Source organism: Thermobia domestica, chromosome 3 (genome assembly GCF_964235325.1).
Source record: "Thermobia domestica chromosome 3, izTheDome1.hap1.1, whole genome shotgun sequence".
In the NCBI taxonomy this organism is placed as follows: Eukaryota; Metazoa; Arthropoda; class Insecta; order Zygentoma; family Lepismatidae; genus Thermobia; species Thermobia domestica.
In genome coordinates, this window is record NC_137456.1 from 277779655 (window position 1) to 277802603 (window position 22949).

The 22949-nt window shown below is 37.7% G+C and overlaps 2 protein-coding genes across 2 annotated transcripts in view; both read left to right on the forward strand.

The window, feature by feature from the left end:
• The first annotated feature begins 7583 nt into the window (after positions 1–7583).
• Positions 7584–14834, forward strand: LOC145682231 (E3 ubiquitin-protein ligase Siah1-like). Its single transcript, XM_081753814.1, has 2 exons — positions 7584–7738; positions 14048–14834. Exons 1-2 carry the CDS (start codon positions 7584–7586, stop codon positions 14832–14834), a joined length of 942 nt encoding a protein of 313 aa, XP_081609940.1.
• A 6995-nt stretch (positions 14835–21829) lies between these two features.
• The window catches only part of LOC145681668 (uncharacterized), a 44309-nt gene continuing 43189 nt past the window's right edge, over positions 21830–22949 (forward strand). Inside the window, exon 1 of the mRNA XM_081753290.1 lies at positions 21830–21914. The gene's annotated coding sequence lies outside the window, so the exon portion shown is untranslated. The remainder of the gene's footprint in view (positions 21915–22949) is intronic.

Consider the following 22949-nt stretch of genomic DNA (forward strand, 5'->3'; position numbering starts at 1 on the left):
TTTAATGCACGGAATAATCATATACATAGCATATTAATGACATAGTACTGAAAGGATCAGAAGTTCATTTTGAGCACCTCACAAGTTTGCATAAGGAATGTTAATCCCTAAATTTAAGAAAATAGACTATAATACAAGATTTTACGTTCAGAAATAACCTACACACGAACGACTACTATCATTTAACTTATAGAAAATATAAATATGCCAAATAACCTGGCATAGCCTATCTTCTGATTAAGTCTACTTTATTTGAGGCAATTTCCGCCTATGTTGGTTAGGGTTTAAGTAATCTTTTTGTGTATTAGCAAAAGAGACAAGTAACAAAAAATAAGAAAGTAATAACTTACTATTAGATATGAAAATGTTTTGTTGCAAATCAAATAAATACCGGTATGTTCGTAAAGTTGCGCAACCCAAAGTTTGATTGCATATGTCTTTTGATATAAGAATGATAAAGACATGAGACTTGAAACAAATGTAAGCATGTTCAGTGTAGATATTTTCGAGATCATGACCAATGCTGGAACTTGTAACGTTTTTGTGTAGTAACGAAAGAAATTACCGTACGTGTAAAATTAAAAAAAAAAATGTGCAAAATAAAGAAAATCAATATTCATTTGCAGAAAACTGATTTTTTGCGGGTGAATTTCTGTGTATATGTATAGTATGCATCAACATTTATCCATTGGTGGGAAAGTGTGACAATGTTGATGCAGCGTTGCCATATAAAAAGGCTATTTATTGGAAGTCCTTAAGATGGGTGCTTTTAGAAAGAAGCGCGACCCCTGGCAACACTGTTGTCGTAAAATTACTTCAACAGCTGTGTTTTAGGTCAATTAATGATAAGCAATGAGAGTTTACACATAATTGATAACATGCATTTTTATGCAAAAATTTGGGATATCACAAATTGTCACATTGAGAAATCAGTTTTCTGCAACTGAATATTGATTTTCTTCATTTTCTACATTTTTTTTTATTTTACCAAAAAAGTTACAAATTCCAGCATTAGTCATGATCTCGAAAATATCTACATGGAACGTGCTTACATTTGTTTCAAGTCTCAGGTCTTTCTCATTCTTAGATCAAAAGATATACGCAATCAAACTTTGGGTTGCGCAACTTTACGGACACACTGTAATAGTCTTATTCCTTTTCATGTAATTGTTAGGTAGCATCTCTTTCTTTTTCTAAAAAAAATGTTTGGGAGATGTTCCATAGCCTATGACAACAGCCATTTTGTGGTACCGATAGTAGGAATCAGTGGTGGCTATAGCCAGGGGTCGGAGGGCCTATGCTCCCCCGTTTCCCAAGTAACAAAATAATTGAAGCAATTATTTATATAGTTATGAAAGTTTATAATAAACTTATGATATAATTATCATAGTCTGGGTTCTGGTTGGACCCACAGTTTTTAACATCTAGATTCGCCTTTGTTAGGAAAATGTTTCAGATGCTTTGATTAGTAGATAGTTTGTTCCTTACTTTCTTATTGGTCAATTTTATTCCTCATAAGTGAGAATGGAGTTCTACGTAATATCTATATACCTTGTTAACTCTTCTGCTACCACCTTGATTTCAGTACCAAAAGTCAATGTGCTACCTACACTTTTGAAAAAAAAAAAAAAAAAAAACTAGCTACATCTAGAGGAAACCAAGTGCACTACAGAAAATGACGTATGGCAAGATAGCCCCCCCACTTTAGAAAATTGAAACAATGACTAGGTCATTCGTTTGTACTACGTTTGTACCGTTTGTACCGAAAATATTTTCGTTTGTACCATTTTCCTTATAGGGTTACTTGAGAGGTCAACTGGGGGGGCTATCTTGGCGCCAAGATAGCCCCCTCGTATCACAGCACAAAAAATTGGAATATACCATTCGAAAGCAAATCGTTTGTACCGTTTGTAGCGAAAAAAGTTTTGTTTGTACCCTGATAGTTTTCGAGAAACAGGAAATGATATTTGGGGGGGCTATCTTGGCGCCAAGATAGCCCCCCGTATCACAGCACAAAAATTTGAAATAAACAATTCGAAAGCAAATCGTTTGTACCGTTTGTACCGAAAAAAGTTTTGTTTGTACCCTGATAGTTTTCGAGAAACAGGGGATGATATTTGGGGGGGCTATCTTGACGCCAAGATAGCCCCCCCGTATCACAGCACAAAAAATTGGAATATACCATTCGAAAGCAAATCGTTTGTATCGTTTGTACCGAAAAAAGTTCTATTTGTACCCTGATAGTTTTCGAGAAACAGGGTATGATATTTTGGGCGGGGGTCTAACTTGGCGCCAAGATAGCCCCCCCCCGTATCACAGCACAAAAAATTGGAATACACCATTCGAAAGCAAATCGTTTGTACCGTTTGTACCGAAAAAAGGTTTGTTTGTACCCTGATAGTTTTCGAGAAACAGGGGATGATATTTTGGGCGGGGAACTATCTTGGCGCCAAGATAGCCCCCCGGATCACAGCACAAAAAATTGGAATACACCATTCGAAAGCAAATCGTTTGTACGTTTCAGCTTTACACCAACTGAAAAAATTAGCTGTTTATATCTGTCACATTAACGGCTCGAGAAGTTTGCCGCCTTCATAGACAATAGACGAAAGCAAATAAGCCATTGCTGAATAACACGTATTTACTTAAGGAAAAGGGCAGAAATAGAGAGAATTTAATTGAATCGGTGAGTGGAAAACCACTACTAGTCCACAAAACGCATTTTGAGATATTTGAAAAAATAACTTTCTTTTGTTAATGCCACAAATGTACAGCCGACATTATAGCATTCTGTTATAACGTGCAAGGTCTTGCAAATTGCACTGTTCTTCATTACAACTTGTAGTTCTACATCTTTAGTGTTATTTTTGCCTTTACTTCAAAATGGTTTATTTCGGAATCACACTTTTTTCCCACTCGCCGATTCAATTCTAACGTTGAGTGATTACTGAAAAATTCATTTTTTATTTTGATATGCACAACCAGAATTCTAAATACACATCAATTCACATGGATAAACATATAATACTTATTAATGGACTTGGAAAAAGTACACATTAGGGGGCCTATCTTGCGTACAAGATAGCTTCCAAATTTCATCCCGTTTCTCGAAAACTGTCAGGGTACAAACAAAACTTTTTTCGGTACAAATGGTACAAACGATTTGTTTTCGAATGGTGTATTTCAATTTTTTGCTGTGATACGGGGGGCTATCATGGCGTCAAGATAGCCCCCCGCCCAAAATATCATCCCCTGTTTCTCGAAAACTATCAGGGTACAAACAAAACTTTTTTCGGTACAAACGGTACAAACGATTTGCTTTCGAATGGTGTATTCCATTTTTTTGTGCTGTGATACGGGGGGGGCTATCTTGGCGCCAAGATAGCCCCCCCAAGTGTCATCCCCTGTTTTTCGAAAACTATCAGGGTACAAACAAAACTTTTTTCGGTACAAACGGTACAAACGATTTGCTTTCGAATGGTGTATTCCAATTTTTTGTGCTGTGATACGGGGGGGCTATCTTGGCGCCAAGATAGCCCCCCCCAGTCGACCTCTCAAGCAACCCTATAAGGAAAATGGTACAAACGAAAATATTTTCGGTACAAACGGTACAAACGTAGTACAAACAAATGACCTAGTCATTGTTTCAATTTTCTAAAGTGAGGGGGCTATCTTGCCATACTTAAATGACGTATGGCAAGATAGCCCCCCACTTTACGTCAGAAAATGACTAGGCCAAAACTGTGTGCCACCAGAGTATAAGAGCTCTATATGTGCTAGAGGTCGGAACGGGCCGTGAATTTATAATGTGATTAACGATCCGAGTCCAAAATATATTTTAGCATTTAGGCCTGAGCCCGGCCTAAGCTCGTGAGATAATCAATGAACCCGAAATAAGCCCGAATTACAGAAACTTAATAATTGTATTTTTATTTACAACAATTGCAAGTTTAATTTTGCAATTGTGCTTTAAAAGTTCCAGAAAGAACGATCCAATAAATATCTTCGTACAGTATATTTATAAAGTTAGGTCCGAAAAATATGGTTATATATTTAAAAATTTACTGCCCGAGCACGGCCCGCGCCTGAAGTGATACATGCTTTGTAGGCCCAGCGGCTCGGACTGACCCCGTGTAGACCTCTAATACCTGCGTGTCATTTTACGGAGAATGTCTACATTGAGAACTAACTCTTGACTCGAAATGGCGTCAGTGGCACATTGCAATAGGTATGAATGACGCCATATGGCGTCAAGTGGTAGCGAACGAGTTAAGTTAGGAAGAAGTCTGCCCTGGACAGTTTGAAGTGCATCTTTATGTTATTGATCTATTTTTGGAACCTTTCGGCACTATCACGTGTTCTTTTATTATCGTACAACTTAAATGAAACCTGATTACCGAACTAAAAAAATGCACAACTTGTTTCTTTTTCTCATTAAAATTAGGACGATTCTTTATTCCTCTATTATGTAACGGAGTGGATAAAACTAAAGAAAATCGATTCTATTATGTTTCTTAACGATTATTGAATAAGTTTGAACAACGTTGGAAAAAGTGATGCAGTATATACAGATGGTGATCAGAAAAATGGAAACACCTGTAGTTGCCAACACGTCAGATGTATGGGTTCGCAGTGGTGTCGTAGTGCCCGCAGCGCCTAACCGCTGGTGGTGGTGTGTTAGGTCGGTCTCCATACTACGTCAGGCGCAGTGGAACAACAGTGTCCAGTGGGTGCAGCAGACGAAGGTAGTGTAAAATGGGAGACCTCTCAGATTTTCAAAGAGGGCAAATTGTTGGTGCGCGGTTATGTGGAGTGAGTGTGACGGCAGTGGATACTGTGTTAGGTGTGTCGCGTGGGACAGTGTCGAAGGTGATGACGGCCTACACAACACACGGGAAAACCACATCTGGGAAGTTGAACAGTGAGCGGAAGAAAATTATGAGTGACAGGTCACGCCTAGTATTAAAGCGCATTGTCACGCAGAACCGTCGTGCCACTGCGGAGCAAGTGACGGAGAAACTCAATCAGCACCTCCCCCACCCTGTTTCGACAATCACAGTCCGCCGCGAATTACATGACATGATCTTACGGGGTCGTGTTGCACGGGCCAAACCGCTCATCAGGGACCATAACGTTTTCGCACGACGCAAATAGTGCCGCGACCATGCAACTTGGACCGTTGAGGACTGGAAACGTGTGATATGGTCGGATGAGTCATCCTTCACCCTATTCCCAACCACGGGCCGTGTCTATGTGTGGAGAACGCTCAAAGAAGCTTATGATTTGCATTGTCTCCGCCCAACTGTGAAACATGGCGGCGGCTCGGTGATGCTGTGGGCCGCCATATCATGGTTTTCATTGGGTCCTGTGGTCACACTTAGCGGACGAATCACTGCCAACGATTATGTCGCAATTTTAGTAGAGCACTTCCATCCTATGGTCCGGATGTTGTTCCCGGACAATGACACCATCTTCCAGGATGATAATGTACCCATTCACACAGCTGGCGTTGTTGCAGCGTGGTTTGAGGAACATCGGGATGAAGTTCAACACCTCCCCTGGCCCGCCCAATCCCCAGATCTCAACATAATTGAACATCTGTGGTCCGTCTTGGAAACACGACTCCGGCGACAATTTCCACCTCCATCCACTCTCACAGAACTGGCCGATGCCCTGCACGAGGAATGGTGTAAAATTCTACTTGCTACCATTCACGACCTCTATGCCTCCATCTCACGTCGCATCAAGGCTGTTCTGAAGACGAAAGATGGCCCGATACCATATTAATCTGGTAAGTTGCAATTTCGTTCAGGTGTTTCCATTTTTCTGATCACCATCTGTATATTGTCGATTATACAATTTTTTATATCTTAATGTTTTGCTGTAGGACCATAGCATTTCGTAAACTGTATTACTCTGCCGCGAGGTTCAAAAATTTTGAAAACAGCTGTTTCTTGTATACAATTCAAAGAGTAATTACTATGATTGTAGACTGATCATTTCCAATTGGTCAATATGTGACACAGCAGTACGGTTTTACAGCCTGGGAAAAGTTCAGGAGACCTGGGTTTGGTTCCCATTGGGAGCTTATGTGGTTCAGATTCCATGTTATGCTGTAGATTGACGTCTCATAGTTTCGTTGCTGAAACGGACGCTAATCTTTCAATCAATCAAATCACAATATGAGAAAAGCAGAGAGAAGAACATTCCCTCCAGTTCTGCTTAATAATCTTTCGGCATTTTGTTTCACATTTTTTTCTATTTTTTTTTTTTTAAAGATGAAACGGGAATTGCCACTCTACCTAATTTTCACTGAAAGGGATTAAAAGGGATTTCATTAGTATTTTTTCCCGACACTTAAGTTGCTTTTAAAGCCCCTTGATCACATACCATAATGACGTTTCTGAAATTAACTAAGGAATCATTAACCAGCATTATTTTACTGCAAATGTATATACACAAGACGTCTGCTGGTTGTCTACAGGGTGGTCCAAAAGTATGGAAACAACCAAATAAAATCGAAACCGTTCAGAATTGGGAATAAAGGAAAAAAGTGATAATAACAGACGACGGGGAAAATCTTTTGAGACATAGGCATCCGCCATCTTGAAATGGCGGGAACTTTTTTGAATGGGAACCCTATTCTGTGATACATCAAATAGGACTGATTTTTTTTCAGAAATCCAGTGGTGAAATGATTTTAGCTCTACGACAACTGTTGCAAAGTTCTAACCGATTTTCTTTTGTTTCAGGTTGCGTAACGTGGAATGGTACAAACAAGGGATGAGCGAATAGAGATCGTGTTGATCTCAGAAGAGCGCAGCAGTAGACACATTGCAGACGATTTCAATGCTCGTCACCCAGAACGAAAGCCCATTTTCCATAATGCAGTGTAGAAAGTTATAATGAAATTTAGGGAAACCAGGTCGGTGGAAAAGAAATCAAAAGCATTCAGGCCTCTCATAGCGACGGACGAAGCGATATCCACTGCCGTGTTGGTATCATTTGCGAAAAGTCCCACCCGCAGTATCTGTCGCCTAGCCCAAGGATGTTGTGTATCTCGTACGTCCATCTTGAAAACCGTATATGTGCATAGTGGCACTCATACACGATGCAGCTATTCCAACATCTAACCAAGGATGATGCAGACCACCGAGTCGAATTCTGTGATTGTGCTGCGGTACAAATCAGGCAGAATCCTCGATTCGCATATGATGTGCTGTTCTCCGACAAGGCAATTTTTTATACCAGGTGAGGTGAACAAGCAAGTCACCGATATTGATGTGACAACAATCCACACTGGTACTATGATCTTAGGGTCGTTGGCTCTGATGAAGTGATGGTGTGGTGTGGTGTGTGGGGTACCCGTGTAGTGTACTCATCTTCATCGAGGTCAATCTAAATGCAATTACCTACCGTAACATGCTTCAGGAGGAGGTCCTGCGGTACGTCGCATTAGAGGATGGCTCCTTCCTTTTATTCTATCAACATGACGGTGCACCACCTGATTTCGGATTATATGCTCGTGAGTGCGTCAATAAGCAATTCCCACAGAGATGAATAGGAAGGCGAGGACTTGTAAAATGGCCACCACATTCCCTAGACCACGTTCCATTGATGTTATTCTGTGGGACTACGTGAAACCCGTTGTGTGTACTACCAAGATCAGAAACAATAACAACCTCCAACGCAGGATAATTGACGTGTTTGGCAGAATTCCTGAGGACATGCAGGGCAGGTAATGGCTGACTGGCAGCAGCGGCTACATTTCACGATTGCTCAAGAGGGAGGGCACGTTGAACAATTGCTGTAACATTGGTCAGTTAGACACGCACACATTGCTCAGAGTGTTATCTCCAGGTAAGTGCAAAAAATCGGTTAAAACTTTGCACCGGTTTGTTCTAGACCATAAAATATTCATCACTTGATTCCTGGAAAAGTTTCAGTCCCATTTGATATATCACATAATAGGGTTCCCACTTATAAAAGTTTCTGCCATTTCAAGGTGGCTGATTTTAAGATAATGTCAAAAGTTTAACACTCATGCTTTCCTTCTGCGTGGTTCGGTTCCCAATTCAGTAGCATTCGTTGAACGTACTGATCCGAAATGCATTATAATAAACCCAGTAGGTAGCGTAGGTCATACCTCTCATTCCGGACAACTAGTAGCAACTGAATAGCAACAAAAAGAAGATAAAGAACAAGAACGAAAGAAAGAAAGAAAGAAAGAAAAATTGAGTGAGTGCTATTTTACTGCTAAACGTCTATCAGAAACACCCTATATTAAAAGTTCAAATGTATCATAATGAAAAGTTATAAATGTTCGAAAGGAAAATTGGATGTTAATTATAGATGTAGCAAATCTTGCATTTTTAACATTTCAGACGTGAATAAAACACCTCGAATTATAAGATCGAAACGAATTTTGTGTCAAACTAATATAAATAAAACCTTCTCTTGAAATACCTAAAATGGGGGCCATTTTCTCTGGTTATTTATCTGTTACGAACATCCATTCTAGATTTCCCCTATTGCGGATATAAGTCTGTAACTCGCACAAAATAGAATGAACACGCTAGAGCTATAACATGTCATCGCGTCAGTCGGGTGATGTGGGTTTGCTTATAGACCACCATTGAGTCAGAGATTCGAACCCGTAGTGCCTCGGTCATTCGATCGAGACTCGGTAACCCGGAGGATAAAAATGATTTTACTTATTTCCATGCGTTTAAACAGTATTTCTTTCTGAAGTGACCAGCACTGCAGATGTTATCCCGAGAGCATGGAAAACACGACGTCGAAATTCGCAATTAATTACATGGTTAGTCACCAGGCCCTTAGACCTGGCTCGGTTTAAACTCTGGAAAACGCAACTGCACTTAAAGTGTGTGAGTGTGTGTGTGTGTGTGTGTGTGTGTGAGAGAGAGAGAGAAAAATGAAATGAAATCTTTGAGTTTTACGTCCCACGGTTATGCCGGTTAGGCTAAAGGAGACGGTGATGATGAGTAATGAATGAAATGGTGGAATGAAGAAAGTGGGAGGAAACGGGAGAACCCCGAGAAAACCCACGCACACGGTGTTTGTCCACCACAAAGAAGAGAGAGAGAAGAGAAAGATCGTAAGACAAGAAAATTTCAAGAGATAGAGAGAGAGAGAGAGGAAAAGGATTAAGAGAGATGAATATAAGCATGAGAACTATTTATCATTATACTGAATGATGATGAACGCATTCATTGTTTACTCTGATTCTCGACAGTGATGCCTAGCAAGTTCAACCGCACATGAATTTTTCTTTGACATCATTACTTTATGCGAAAAAAGATACTACCTGATGGAGAATCGAATCGAGATTTTCCATTAGGAAGTCTAGCATGATATCGATACTCCACCGATTAATCTACTCAAAACTTTTTAATAAATGGTATAGTGTTTCTTTCTATGTACAATGATATGAAAAGTCGCTCGTATAGATCAGTGAAGTACTTCGAATTGTCTTGGTAACTCCCATAGTTACTATTTGGGCGTTCCCAATTAACGTTCGTAAACACTGATAGGCTCTATCGTGAAGCAGGTGTTTTTTCCACATTCTTGAGGATTACTCGTTTAGTATGAGGAGTCCTCTTTGATTCTTTATGGCCAATTTCTAAATAACCTTTGATTTGAACAGGGTGTGAACCTATGACGTAGTTGTACTTCTCGTAAGCCCATTATATTACCTCTACACTATCCTGCCATTAAAAACTGTAAGCCAAATATTACTACATTCAACCTTGATCTATGGAACGAACCAACGTCTTCCTGTAAGGTTATTTACACCAAAGCGCACGCCGAAATTAATTTATTCGATGAGCTGGAGAGAAATTAGTGCCCACTAATAATATACGAGCCAGGAAAAATTATAGAAATAATAGCATGTTGTGCAGTAATTTCACCGTGTAGATTCAAAAATACGCTTATAACAATATTTCCAGCTACCACCACGGAATCCGTTTCTCCAGGCTGTCGGCAACCCTTCGCACCGTATTTGGGTTCACAGGAGACCGACCATTTCTTTGCATATCAAACACTCTTCCTGCCGTGTCGTGACAAAACGCTGTAACTTTGGCGAAGAAGTTTTGCGAAAATGAGCCTTAAAGTTTTCATCCAAAAATGTGATCTGTATCGTGTAGAAATAGTGTATCTTGATTTTGGAAACACGTGGTTACATGTAATGTTACGTAAATGCATGTTGTGTGATTAAATTTGGTGAAAATTGATTGGTTGACCATTGTTGCCTAGTTACACTGGTTCTACACGATACAGATCACATTTTCGGATGAAAACTTTAAGGCTCATTTTCGCAAAACTTCTTCGCCAAAGTTACAGCGTTTTGTCACGACACGGCAGCTTGGTAGCCTGAAACTTACTGTGTCAGCTCTATATGCTGTTGACATCCAGGAGGTACCATTTTGTACACTCGTCTGAAGTTTCGCTACAGTAACACATCTGATTTCACTTCTACATAACAACACACACACATACTGTGCTTTCTCTTGTACCGTCTTCGTTTTCATGATCTTTGTTGTCACTAGTGTTGCCATCCTCATTGTGGAAGTTTTGCCAACCAAAAATTTATAGATCATCGCATAATTTAAAATTTATTTCACTGCAATATCGTTATCTTTAAAACAAGTTATAAGCGTTTTATAGCAAGAACTTTACAACAGCTCTGTACATGTTCTGCCAATTTTCTTCCACTTCTTTTCTCATCGTTATTCTTGTAATATTTGTAAATTTTAATAGATCTAGAGTTAATTAGTCACGAAGATTATAACTCGAAAATTGATAAATAAATAGAAAATTGTTTTTTAAAAAGTTACTAATCAGTAGAGATGCAAAAAAGCCGGCTTTTTGAATCGATGGTTTTTTTCACATAAAAAGCTGGCTTTTTGAAAAAAAACGAGAATTTTGGAAATTTTGGCTTTTTTCATTTTCATGATTTTTCTATCCAAATAGCTTTCTTTTAGTATATTCTATAGTTAGATACAAATTTCATGACCTAAATGCGATATTTAGCTCTGTAAATCATCATCAAGATGGATGGAGCACATGTTTTACGAATTAAAGCTAACATGAAGAATGTAGTATTTGAGGGCAATTTTACAGGCTATTTAAATTTATTTTAACTTTTGAGGTATAGACTTTTTTCTTTTCTATATCATTTTAGTTTGTCATCCGTGTTTCATTTCTGAGAGCTTAGTACTCTAGCTTCTAGCACAAAAGTTAAACTTACGTTTTTCTATATATCCGTCAAAGCATACGTTTTTCAATATGTCCATCAAACCGTACTTCCACATTTCTGTTATACTGTAGTTGTGCAATGATTTAGCAATAATTTTCCGGATACAACCTTGAATACCAATTTATACAAATAATCAATAGCGGATTTAGAAAAGTACTTTGGGAGGGGTTTCTCTGATTGTTTCGTTTTCTAAAAAGTCCTAATTTTATTTGGGAGGTGCTTGAAGTTTATGAGTACAGGCATAACTAATATTTCGTTTCGTTTATGTGTTTAGCAATAATCTTCCGGATACAACCTTGAAGATCATTTTATACTGACAATGAGAATCAATGGCGAATTTTAAAAAAATATTTTGGGAGGGTTTTCTTACTACTAATGTTTACTTTTTCTAAACATTCGTAATTTTTATTTCACGGGAGCTTAAAGTTTATGAGTAAACTCATAACTAATAGATATTTCGTTCGTTTTAGACATTCTGCAACTTTGTGGAACAGGCTTCAGTCCAAAAAACCGACTCCCTAACCTTCACTACTGGTAATTAGTAATAATAACGATTTAAAAACAATAAGAAAGGAAGTCAGCCAACTCCTACACTCCTAGTCGGCCAGTACACGCACTATTTCTACATTCACAGATAGAATGAAGGAAAGCTTTGTCAGAATTGTCAATGCTGGGTTGAATCCCGGACTTCCCGATAGAAGCACAAAAGCCAACCACTCAGTCATGTTTGTTGTGCAGTTGTATTTAGCTTAACTTAAATATATTCCGTAGTCCTTTTTTGAGGGGAGTTCCGTAATGATAAGTTGAATCCCTCTTGTTAAAAATTCAGAAAACTTGAGGACTGGGTAAACCGTGATGGTGGTCAAGGACGCCCATGTTGTGGTTTCCAAGGGGGAGGGGCAAGTATAAGAGACGTTTCAAAAATATTTTCAAATTTTGCTGTAACTAATGTAAAAATTCTATTGGATTTTCGATATTCTGAAGTACATTTTCCTCTAGGGGTGGGTGAGTGCCCCCTTGCTCCCCCTGATTTGCGCCCTTGATGGTGGTTATAAAAAACTTAACTGTAGAATTTCAAGAATATACAGAACCAAAAGTTCCAGATGTGCAACCTTTAATTGTATCATATAAATCTAAGTATTTCTCTTATGTTTTATTTTAATTTTATTTTGTTTCAAAAAGAGGGTATGAAATATTTTGAAGTAAAAATACTACATACAATTTTGCTAGTTATTTGTACATTTTTTTAAAAGAAGTTTTTACTTTTAGAGTTGGCTCGTTTACACCAGCTGTTTTTTTAAATAACTGGTTTAAACCCCCCAAAAATGTAAAGAACAAAAATGCGAATCGTGTGAACTTCATGGTGACGTTTCCACATGTCAAACCATCTGCATTAGTTTTATTTCCTTTTCACCTTTTAATCAAGGTGTCCCATGTTCAATTCTGTGTCCCAGGTCGAATCACAACCCTTCTTTCATGTGTAAACCAAGTAGCGTTTCGGATGTCACTATAAGCGAAAGTCTTCTCCTTGATAACCTCGGTATTACGTAAGGATGTTAAGCCTAAACATACGAAACGAAACCAAATTATATATTTCTGCATGCCTGTTGTTTTATAAAGAAGCCAAGGTTGTTTAAATATATTGATTGAAATTGGTAAAGTTTATCGATTGCCTACGTAGCTTCCAACATTAGCTTAGATTGGACTTTCAATGCTATCTACATACTAAATTTGTAATTTAATACCTCAATTTAGCGTACTGATTATAATACGTTGACCTTTTCCCGTTATTGTTTTACGTTTAAAATAATGACGGGATTTTCCCGATGGCTAGGGCGGGAGTTTCTCAATTTAAGAAATATACTGACCGGACCTCTTTAAGCTTATGGGAGCTCTTCCAGCATAACCCCGTTGTTGCATAATAACAGCAAGGCGAAACAAACTTATTTCTGTGAATATGTAATATAAATACGTAAAGCAAAATATCTAAATAAAAAAAAACTGGTTTTAACCCCAAAAAAGCCTGGTTTAAACTGCCCTTCAAAAACAGGTTTTTGGCATTTTCAGAAACAACCATGGTTCTTGCCAACTCTGCTTACTTTTGTATAGAGGAGGTTATTTTTTATTATATACATTGGTTAATCCTTTGGAATTCATAATGCAAAATTGTTGGAGTAAAATTGTTTAAAATATATTTTCGAAATTCATGATTTATTTTCGAGGTTTTATATAAATATCGGCATCAACCACTAATTAAATGACTTCTTGTGTTATAGAGAAGCGAAACAAAGTCTGCTTTATCAATTTAAAGCAGAATTTTGAAAAAAAAGCCCAAAATTTCCCAAGCAAAAAAGCGAAGCAGAAAAAAACGAGTTTTTTTTCAAAAATCCGGTTTTTTCCCGAGCCCTTGCATCTCCACTAACCAGTGAGATCTCTTGAGGGAAACCACATTCCTAAAAATTACTTTTTATAGATACAAGTTCAAGGAAAATGGTATATGCACCCAACTATCTGAAGCTGTATGAAGCTTTGCTCTCTTAGCTTATAACATTAAAATTTGATTTTTCACAAATGTGACTTGTCACAAGATCACCACTGTTACTAATTCTCTTACTACTAAAGTTGCATAGCGGGAAACGGGGCCCCTTAATTTGTACCAACTATATAGAACAAACTATAGAATGATACTAAAATCTATAATCTATCTATGCAATATATCTATATTTATATGAAATACATTAACTCTTTTTCTTGATTTTTTACTAGAAGAATCCTGTTGGAAACGATGGAAGATGAAAACCTCTGGGGGGAACTGGAATGTCCAGTTTGTTTTGAACACGTGACAACATCAGTGAATATTTGTCTGAACGGACACCATGTCTGTTACACTTGCCGAAGAAAGCTATCCAGCTGCCCTCAATGTCGATCACAATTTATGACAAGAAGAATTAAACTCATGGATTCTGTGCTCAATTCTGCACGGTTGCCATGTCGAAATAGGAAACGTGGTTGCTGTGAATGGATCAAACTTGATGGTATCCCACGCCATAAAGTAATTTGTCTCTACAATCCGTTTAAATGTCCTGCAGAAGATTGTGATTTTTCAGTAAATATTTCTACAGTAATATCTCATCTACAAGAAGAGCATGCTGATGTCACGTCAGAGTACGTTACCATGGAAACTCCAGTCCAAGGAACCATAGAATGGGGTTCTGAATCTATTTTGAAAAATTCTCTGGTTATTTTGAGTTTCGACATATCTCATAAGTTTATTTATCAATACAAAAAGGATTCGTCAAACCTTTTTGTTTTCTTTGTACAAGATGCAGACGAAAGACAAACAATGTATTGGTTTGAGTGTGAAATCACCATAAATGTTGATGGAAGGAGATTTTCTTTCCAGGGTCCAATAGAACAGCTGTCAAAATCATACGATGAAATAAAATTGTCAGGCAATTTCTTATCTGTTAGTGTTCCGGAAGCACATCTCATGAAAGAGGATTCATTGATCAATATAAAGATAAGGAAAAGAATAAACTCGATGGTAACATAAGAAAAATTGAAGATGACATATTACCAGAAGTTTCTACAGTAACGATCGCTTGATATAGCTTGTTCTGCCAGAATTATTTGCATATAGAATTATATTGTTGTGAAAATTTCATATTAAATTTGCTTGAGGCATGTAATGTTTTTTTAATGGTTCTTTTATTTTTAGAATATTCTGATCAATTTAAGTGGAACGAAGTGCTGAAGCTTTCGTTTGTTTCGTGATATTATCAACCAGGCCTTGCTAGACAAGTGTTACTCCAGGCTGACCACAAAGTCCCTTTACCGCTGAAAATAAGTAATATAAACCACTTAACGTACGTAAATAACTACATGAATGACATGAGCAACAATGCTTTCGAGGAGTTTTATTGAGATAGGAAACATTACGTCGGGCATACCCAGTTTTGCAAATCGCTTACACGTCGACTTCTTTGGCGATCTCTCTACGGACGGCGCGAAGGAACGACATGCTTCTCTTATGTGGACGGTCTCCCACTTCTTTCCTTGTCCTTCACACCTCCTGTGGCGAATAGTTTCTGTTTCCATCGTAAAAGTGTTTGTTTCGGAGAATATATCTTGGAACCTTGTCCGAAAGTCTGCATGCACTTCTGCCAGTTGTCTTGCCTGTGTGGTCTCTCTCATGCACCAAACAACTTTCAATAACACTTTCCTCAATACTGTAAATTTAAGTATCAGCCATCGTTAATACAATCTGAAACTATGGAAAACCTTACATTAGCATTTATAAATGGGTAACGAGAATACAAATTAGCATTTATCAATTGGTAACGGGACTTTGTGGCCAACCTTTTGAATTTAAAACTTTACTCTTTTGTTTACTTATTCTAACTACGGACATAATTTATAATAAGGAAATACTATTTTCTTTTTTGAATCTTTTTCTGAATGTCGCCGTGACGCTTTGAAAAAAAATTACATTAGCTATACAAAAAACACAGAGCTTGATGGTGCACAACTTAATGTATTGAGAATGAAAGTTTCAGTATTAACGAATAAGTGAGTAAATTAATAAATTGCAACATATACTTCGAATTTGTAAATGAATATTGCTATTATTATAAATTGTCACAGTTAAATGTTACACGCCAACGTAACTATATGGAGAATTTGTTATAAATACTGAAATATAAACTATGGATAAGGCCTCATATACAATGTTTTCACGTGCATAGGCATGTATATATAACAATGGGATTTTGATTACACGTTTGTATTTGTACTATACACAAATAAAATTCATTCCTGAAAAGAAAGAAATAGAAAATAAAGTATAATATTTTTTAAAGAGAAATTGTATTTTCTTTTACGTATTTAAGGGAAGTTATATAAAGCCAAATTTTTTATAGACTTATAATATAGTAAGTGATCACCGCTCTGAATGACTTTTTCCAAGAACCACTGTGAAGTCTCATACGGTTAGTGCATTTTTGACCTGTATTCCAGAAGACAAAAGTGGTGTTTCCTAAGCTTTATGCTCTACAACTGAGTCAGCTAAACGTTTAGGAGTGTCTTGCCCCGAGCCACGAAAATCTAATTGCCATAATAAATTCCGGAAGGTTACCTTGCCCCGCCGTCTTGATGTCGGCATGGTTACGTTGTTTTATCCATTTCAATTTTGAAGCGGATGCATAAAACTGTCTCTTAAATTTTGAAAATTGCCGAGAATAAATATTTGATACGAATGTATAGGAACAATGTATGTATCCCTAAACGTTTGGGTGCTTCATCTCTTCCTCTTGAATGGGTAAATAATTATCGCAAATTTGAATGATTATTACTCTTAATTTATACTCTATGGTGAGCATTGATTATAGCATATGATCCTATGGATGGATATAGAGTTAAGTCCCAGAAAGGAAAAGGGAAATACAAGCTATGTGATCTTATTGGAAGAACACCGCCTTCAAAAATGAGAGAGTGTATGGACGCTATATAAGCAGACTGGGTAGCATAATCGTTAACCCGTCGACATGGTACATTCTGGATTCGAGTCCCACTCCTTATATTATTATTATATCGTTGTAAGTGAATGTAGAATTCGAATTACGATTACTTTTTAAATGTACTTTTATTGGTTCACACGTAAGTTATTTTCTCAAGTTTCAACGAAGACAGAAACCAAATAAGTTATCACTCGGAAAATGCTGGACTTCTCTTTGTTGTTCTATTGCTAGTGCAACTGCTTTTGTTGTACGTAATCCTGGGTTCGACTCTTAGTGGGAGAACACAAAAATTAATTTTACAATCGTTCATTTTTACTAATCATCTGTGTTCTTTAGCCTAAAGGACATAACCAATGGGCAAGTTGTTTCATTTGTCTTAGGAATTTAAACCCTTTGGGAGAAAAGAAAGGTGGATTTTCCTTGCACTTTTTTTAGGATTATGGGATTTTATAGCTTGTTATTTGGGATTGAGATGTAAAATTTGATCAGTGCGTGTTTCTTTCAGAATCATCGAAATCATTATTGAATGAGCGTAGTAATGGTTTAAGCGTATCAGTGCTTCAGCATATAATAAATTGACAGCTTTTATTAATGAGAACAGAAATTCCCTCTGGAGTCCTTCTGTATTTGTCTCTGGCTCTAGCACTCAGGCTACAGAGAATGAATTATCTTAACTGTTTTCCCACATAATGTAATTTTGAAACTTGGGAGCTTAATATCTATAATATAAGAACGATAATAACTCTAAGAAATAGTGAAGTCTGAAAATTAGGAACAAAATATATTTTATACAGTTACGAGTGGGAACTGAATTCGATATTCTTATATTATATTTATACAGTCTTCTATAAGTTCAAATATTAAATACAGACTGATGATTAAAATCCAGATATTTATATGCATATACAGCGGCTAGAAATTAATTTGAAGATAACAGACCTAAGCTACTGGTAGTTGATACACCATGCGTATAATTTTATATACGAAACACAAAGAGGTGAAGAAACTGATTTTGGACGTCCACATTCAAGAAAACTGCAATTTTTGTGGGGTCTTTAAACCAACATTTGTTATTGCCTTTTGAACAAAATCGCTATTTTCTCTGTTCATACCCTCCCAGTGTACGCTCGAAACAGAAACTATCCTAACTTTCTTGGATCATTGTTGATGGCAAACACATTTTTGTTCATTTCAAAGTACTGAAAGATCTTTCTGCTGTACAAGTAATTGCTCAGAAAGTGACATATAATTGCTTTTGCAATTCGTGGAGAAATGTCCTGGATGTGTGAAAGATAATCAACATATGTTTCATTGAAATTCCTATTGTACCATATTTGAAGCCAAAATTGAGCTTCTGGATTGAAAGTTTTATGTAATAAGAATATCCTATCTCATCTGTTAGATTTTTGAATGTTTCATGAGAATTTTCGTGTTGTTCATGTTGTTGCAAATATAAAATAATTGAATAGAGATTAGGAACAAAAATGAATATACATGTATGAAAGTACTCTTAACGAGTGCTAGCAATGTTTTGATCTATGTTATCGTGGAGATTTCATTTAACAACCAAGCCTTTTTGCAGTTTCTATAACTTCTGCCATTATACTCCGAAATGTTTCAGCTGCTTCAGACCTGTGAGGCCCCACGATAAATGAAAGTTCGTCAGTATGACTTGCCAGGTTGTGCAGTTCCATTGATGGCCTACTGCTTGGAAAGCAACGGTAACAGATTCGAATATAGAGCTGTATTTTGGAGCAGTATGTAAGCAAGCTAAGTAGAGAGATGTTGACAGAGAGCTCAGCAAAATATCAGCACATTCACGTATTTTCGCATTGATATCAGTACCTGAAGCCAGTGTTTGTATGGTGCATTCACAATGAGAATTAAGGTTTTGAAAAGAACATAAAAATAACAAATAGTACTTCTATGCTTTGAGTCCCACCGTACTTCACACAAAAGATAAATATTTTGTACGAATTTTCTTTCTGTTACACTGTAGTCGAAAAATTGATAACCTTTTTAACAGTACCCGTAGTGTTTCAAATTGCAGTAAGTTTGTTTAGATCGTGGATAACGAAATTTGGTGTATGACTCGAACAGTGGAAGTACAATGCTCTGAAGTACCAATCTTTGCCCTTACGTCTAGTGCCGTAATTGATTAATTTTCTGGGGCAAGTATTAATATTTGGGCCCCCCAGAGAAAGTTGTTTGGGTCCCCTGCAAAATTCGAAAAAGGCCCCTTCTTCTCATCTTTCTCTTACTCTTTATGGCTTCCAGAAGCCTGTGTTCCTTCCGGTCTGCAAGGCAGTTGGTTATGCCCCTCAGCCGTTGGTTATGCCCCGTTCTATACATGCTCGTATCGTATATGGAGTAAGAAAATTTTGTCTTAAAGTAGGCCACATCGAACGGCGGGGAGCTTCCCTGGGGGACAGTTGCCCCCCTGTCCTCCACAAGTTACGGCCCTGCTTACACCACCTTCTTTCCTTGCAATTGTGTTGCGTCCATCAAACACTTGACCAACTAATTTTGACAGATCGAGACCAACATCAACTAAATATCTAAGAGTAGTTCAAGCGATTGCCTCAGCATGAAGCTCACCAAGTGCGGTAAATCCCACAAATTATTTCGCAATCTGCTTAACTCTTGATATATCTACAGAACGAATTCCAATTGTAAGCTTTCTGTACCAGATATATCCATTACTTCATCTACAATTACAGAAAATGGCTTAGACAAGTTTACGTCACTTACTATTTCGCTCTAAAATTTGTCTACCAATGCAACTATTTCATTTCGTGTCCGATATGTTACATATTTTGCAGAATCACTGGGTTGTTCTAGCAAAACTTCATCGCCCCCTTCCGCACGGTATCCAGTATCGCTAAATATACAACTGAAGTGAAACAATATTCCTTGAAGAGGTAGGTCATGAGTTGAAGAGAAAAGGATACCAAATAGAATTGGATGATTGTGTGTTCATTTGTTTAACACTTTACTGTTTCTTACTGACAACGCCTAGTAAACACGTTGCACATGCTATTGATGTTTGTGCTAAGTTGAATTAAAATGTTCTATACAGTCGGAGTAAAAATCCCTGTATTTTGCAAATGGTCGTAAGCAATTCTTGCACAGCACAGTAAACCACTTGTCAAAACATTACACATGTACGACAAAACACACCTTTCTGAACAGCAGAATATGTTAAATTAATGCACACTGATTATAATTGTCCAAATCTCTCAAGTATTAAAACAATGGTTGAATTAATAAATATTCGAATTAAAACAAAAGTTTGGTCAATCAAATAATACTGTATTAGTGATTGATTTGGTTAATCAAGGCTATAATGAAATAATAGTGCCTTATATCAAAGGAATATTAATTACCGTGTACAATATGACTACCTGCGTGAATAAAACATTATTATTTCGATTTTTTAAGTGTAATTTTTCACCATTGCTCTCCGAGACCAAGGTAGACGGTGAGAGATGGATGATAATGGTGGAATGAAACAGGTGTGGCGAAACGGAAGAACCCCAAGAAATCTTAAACACACAGTATTTGTACATCAGAAAACCTATTTGGCGCGAGCTGAGATCAAACCATAGATCCCCTGCACCAGGCCTGTAGCCAATCCCAAAATGTAGGGGAGCCCGGCTGAAGTTAGGGGGGCCTAATCCAATCATATTATAGTTCACTTGCCAGGCTAACGTGAAAATTTTAGGGGGACCAGCCAAACTTTAGGGGGGCACGACCCCCTAGACCCCCCTGGATACGGGCCTGCCCTGCACGGGAGTTGAGCACTCTGCACTGACCCACCGCGATCCCTTTTCAGTTCTTGTATATGTTGTATCCCAAATTCAAATTCTCACCCTATGCATCAGCGGGGGGGAGGGAGGCGGTGGCTTAGTGGTAGAGGGTTCACCTCCGGTGCTTGGGATCCCTGGTTCGATTCAAGCTCGCGTCGTGTGGACTTTGTGGTGGACAAACACCGTGCTCATGGGTTTTCTCGGGGTTCTCCCGTTTCCTCCCACTTTCTTCATTTTACCATTTCACTCATCTCTCATCATCACCGTCTCCTTTAGCGTAGTCTAACCGGCATAACTGTGCGAGGTAAAACTTAAAGATTTCATTTTATTTTATTTCCTATGCATCAGCGCCAGTTGCCTAAATTCTTGTTTCACGTATATACTTTTGAACGGCAGAGAATGAACTGGAAAGGGTCATAACTTATGGGGGAGCAGGGGTAACTGCTCCCTGGGAAGTTCCCCGCTGTTCGAGGGGACCCACTTTAAGACAAAATTTTCTTACTCCGTATACGATACGAACACAAAATTATAAATGAAGTATCAAACATGTTCGCTACATTACATAAACAAAACAACACACAAAAGGTAAATAAAACAAAAATGAGTCGTGGGCCCATTTTAGTAAAAAAAAATCCTACTATTAGGAACCCTAGAAATAGTATTTATTCGTATGACTGAGATTTGTCAATATTATCTCCTTAATTAGTAATTTATCATGTATGGAAAGGACTCAGGGGCGTGCAAAAGGACCCACAGTCTCCGGGGCGGGGGGAAGGCAAAACGAGTAAAAAAAGGATGGAAAGAAGGGGCATATTTTCGAATTTTACGGGAGGCCGAAAACAACTTCTTCTAGGGGGCCTAAATATTAATATTTCTTTGGGTCTCTCTAGAAAACATCTATGTTACGGTGCTGGAATTGGACGGCCTATCTCAGGTCTATTGACTGAATAGCACTACCGGTATCTAATTATATTATTGACTTGTAGTAGACCAGGACGAAGAAACAAACAAAGTATTGAATTATTTTAGATTTAAGAAAACAATTTTTAAAGAGGCAAATTATTAAAGAGATAGTAAAGTTTTCAACCTGGAAGTTCCCGTAAATATAACAATGAAGAAAATTATTGTTATTGGTGATTTTATGACACTGCAGTGACGACATATGTTTACCTTGCAACACTTTCTCACGCAAGAGTCTCCCACCCCTCCCTTACTTTGTAGTATCCCACATTCCTGCCTGACAATAACCCTCAGTGTTTATTTCTTGCGTGTCGGAAGTACACTTCGATGCAATAAGGTGAACAACAGGTACGTAAAGCAGATATAATAATAATAAATTAAAAAGATATTTTAATGTTATAGTTACAATAATTTTGAGAAATAGTATTTTAGAAGTTAAGGTACCAAAAGTTCGAATGTAATATTAAAATATTTACTGAAAGTTTCCAACGGTTCTTCTACCACGCGCTTAAGTTGTAATGGATAATAAAGAAGCAACGAAGAATACCGGAAACTCAGAAAGTAAGCCATTTACTGTGATATTTACACAATAGTTTATTAAATAGCTCACGAGTAAAGACTGATATAAGGCAATACCGTGCCGTGAGGGGAGCGAGGGGGCGACGGCCCCAGGCACCAAAGTAGGGATAGCAAAATTCGGGAGGGAAAAAGAAAAGAAGAAGAAGAGAAAAGAGAAGGAAAATTATGTACGGGGACGCCGCTGTATACTCTCGCCATGGGCGCTGATTTTCCATTCACGGCACTGTATCAAGGTATGAGGAATCGATTTTGTTTTTTTGTTTTTTCAATGGTTACTCAGCTTTTGTTTTTCAGGAAATCACATGTCACTTGGTGCTCCGAGGGTAAGGGAGACGGTGATGATAAATATAAAGAAACGAAATGGTGGAATGAAGAAATAGATAGGAAACGAGAGAACTAAGAAAATCTACACTCATTTTTACCCATTGCAAATCCCTCTCGACGCGAGTTGGGATCGAACGAGGAACCCACGTACCAGAGGTGACTGCTCTGGTATCAAAAATAGTGAGCTCGCTGCTTTAGTTAGTGGCTAGCGTATGTGTCTATGGTGTATGTGGTCTCAGGTTCGATTCTCAGTGGGAGACCACAAAAATAAATTTCACAATCGTTCCCTTTTAACAATCGTCAGACACTAAACTTAAAAAATTAATTTCAATTGTCAGTAGCATTCTACATTTTAATATATAAAATCTCAGTCGATATTATGAAAGAAATAAAAGGCCTTTGCAAATCCGTCAAGAAATTGGGGGCAAGGTTTATTACCAAAAGTAACAACCAAAAGATTGTTTATTCGCTTTCGTCCTT

What these genes read in the sequence shown, in the direction of transcription:
- LOC145682231 (XM_081753814.1), top strand. Translation starts at nt 7,584, where the DNA reads ATGGCCACCACATTCCCTAGACCACGTTCCATTGATGTTATTCTGTGG. An exon ending in CCTGAGGACATGCAGGGCAG is followed by an intron (nt 7,739 to 14,047) that starts GTAATGGCTGAC and finishes ATTTTTTACTAG; the next exon opens with AAGAATCCTGTTGGAAACGA.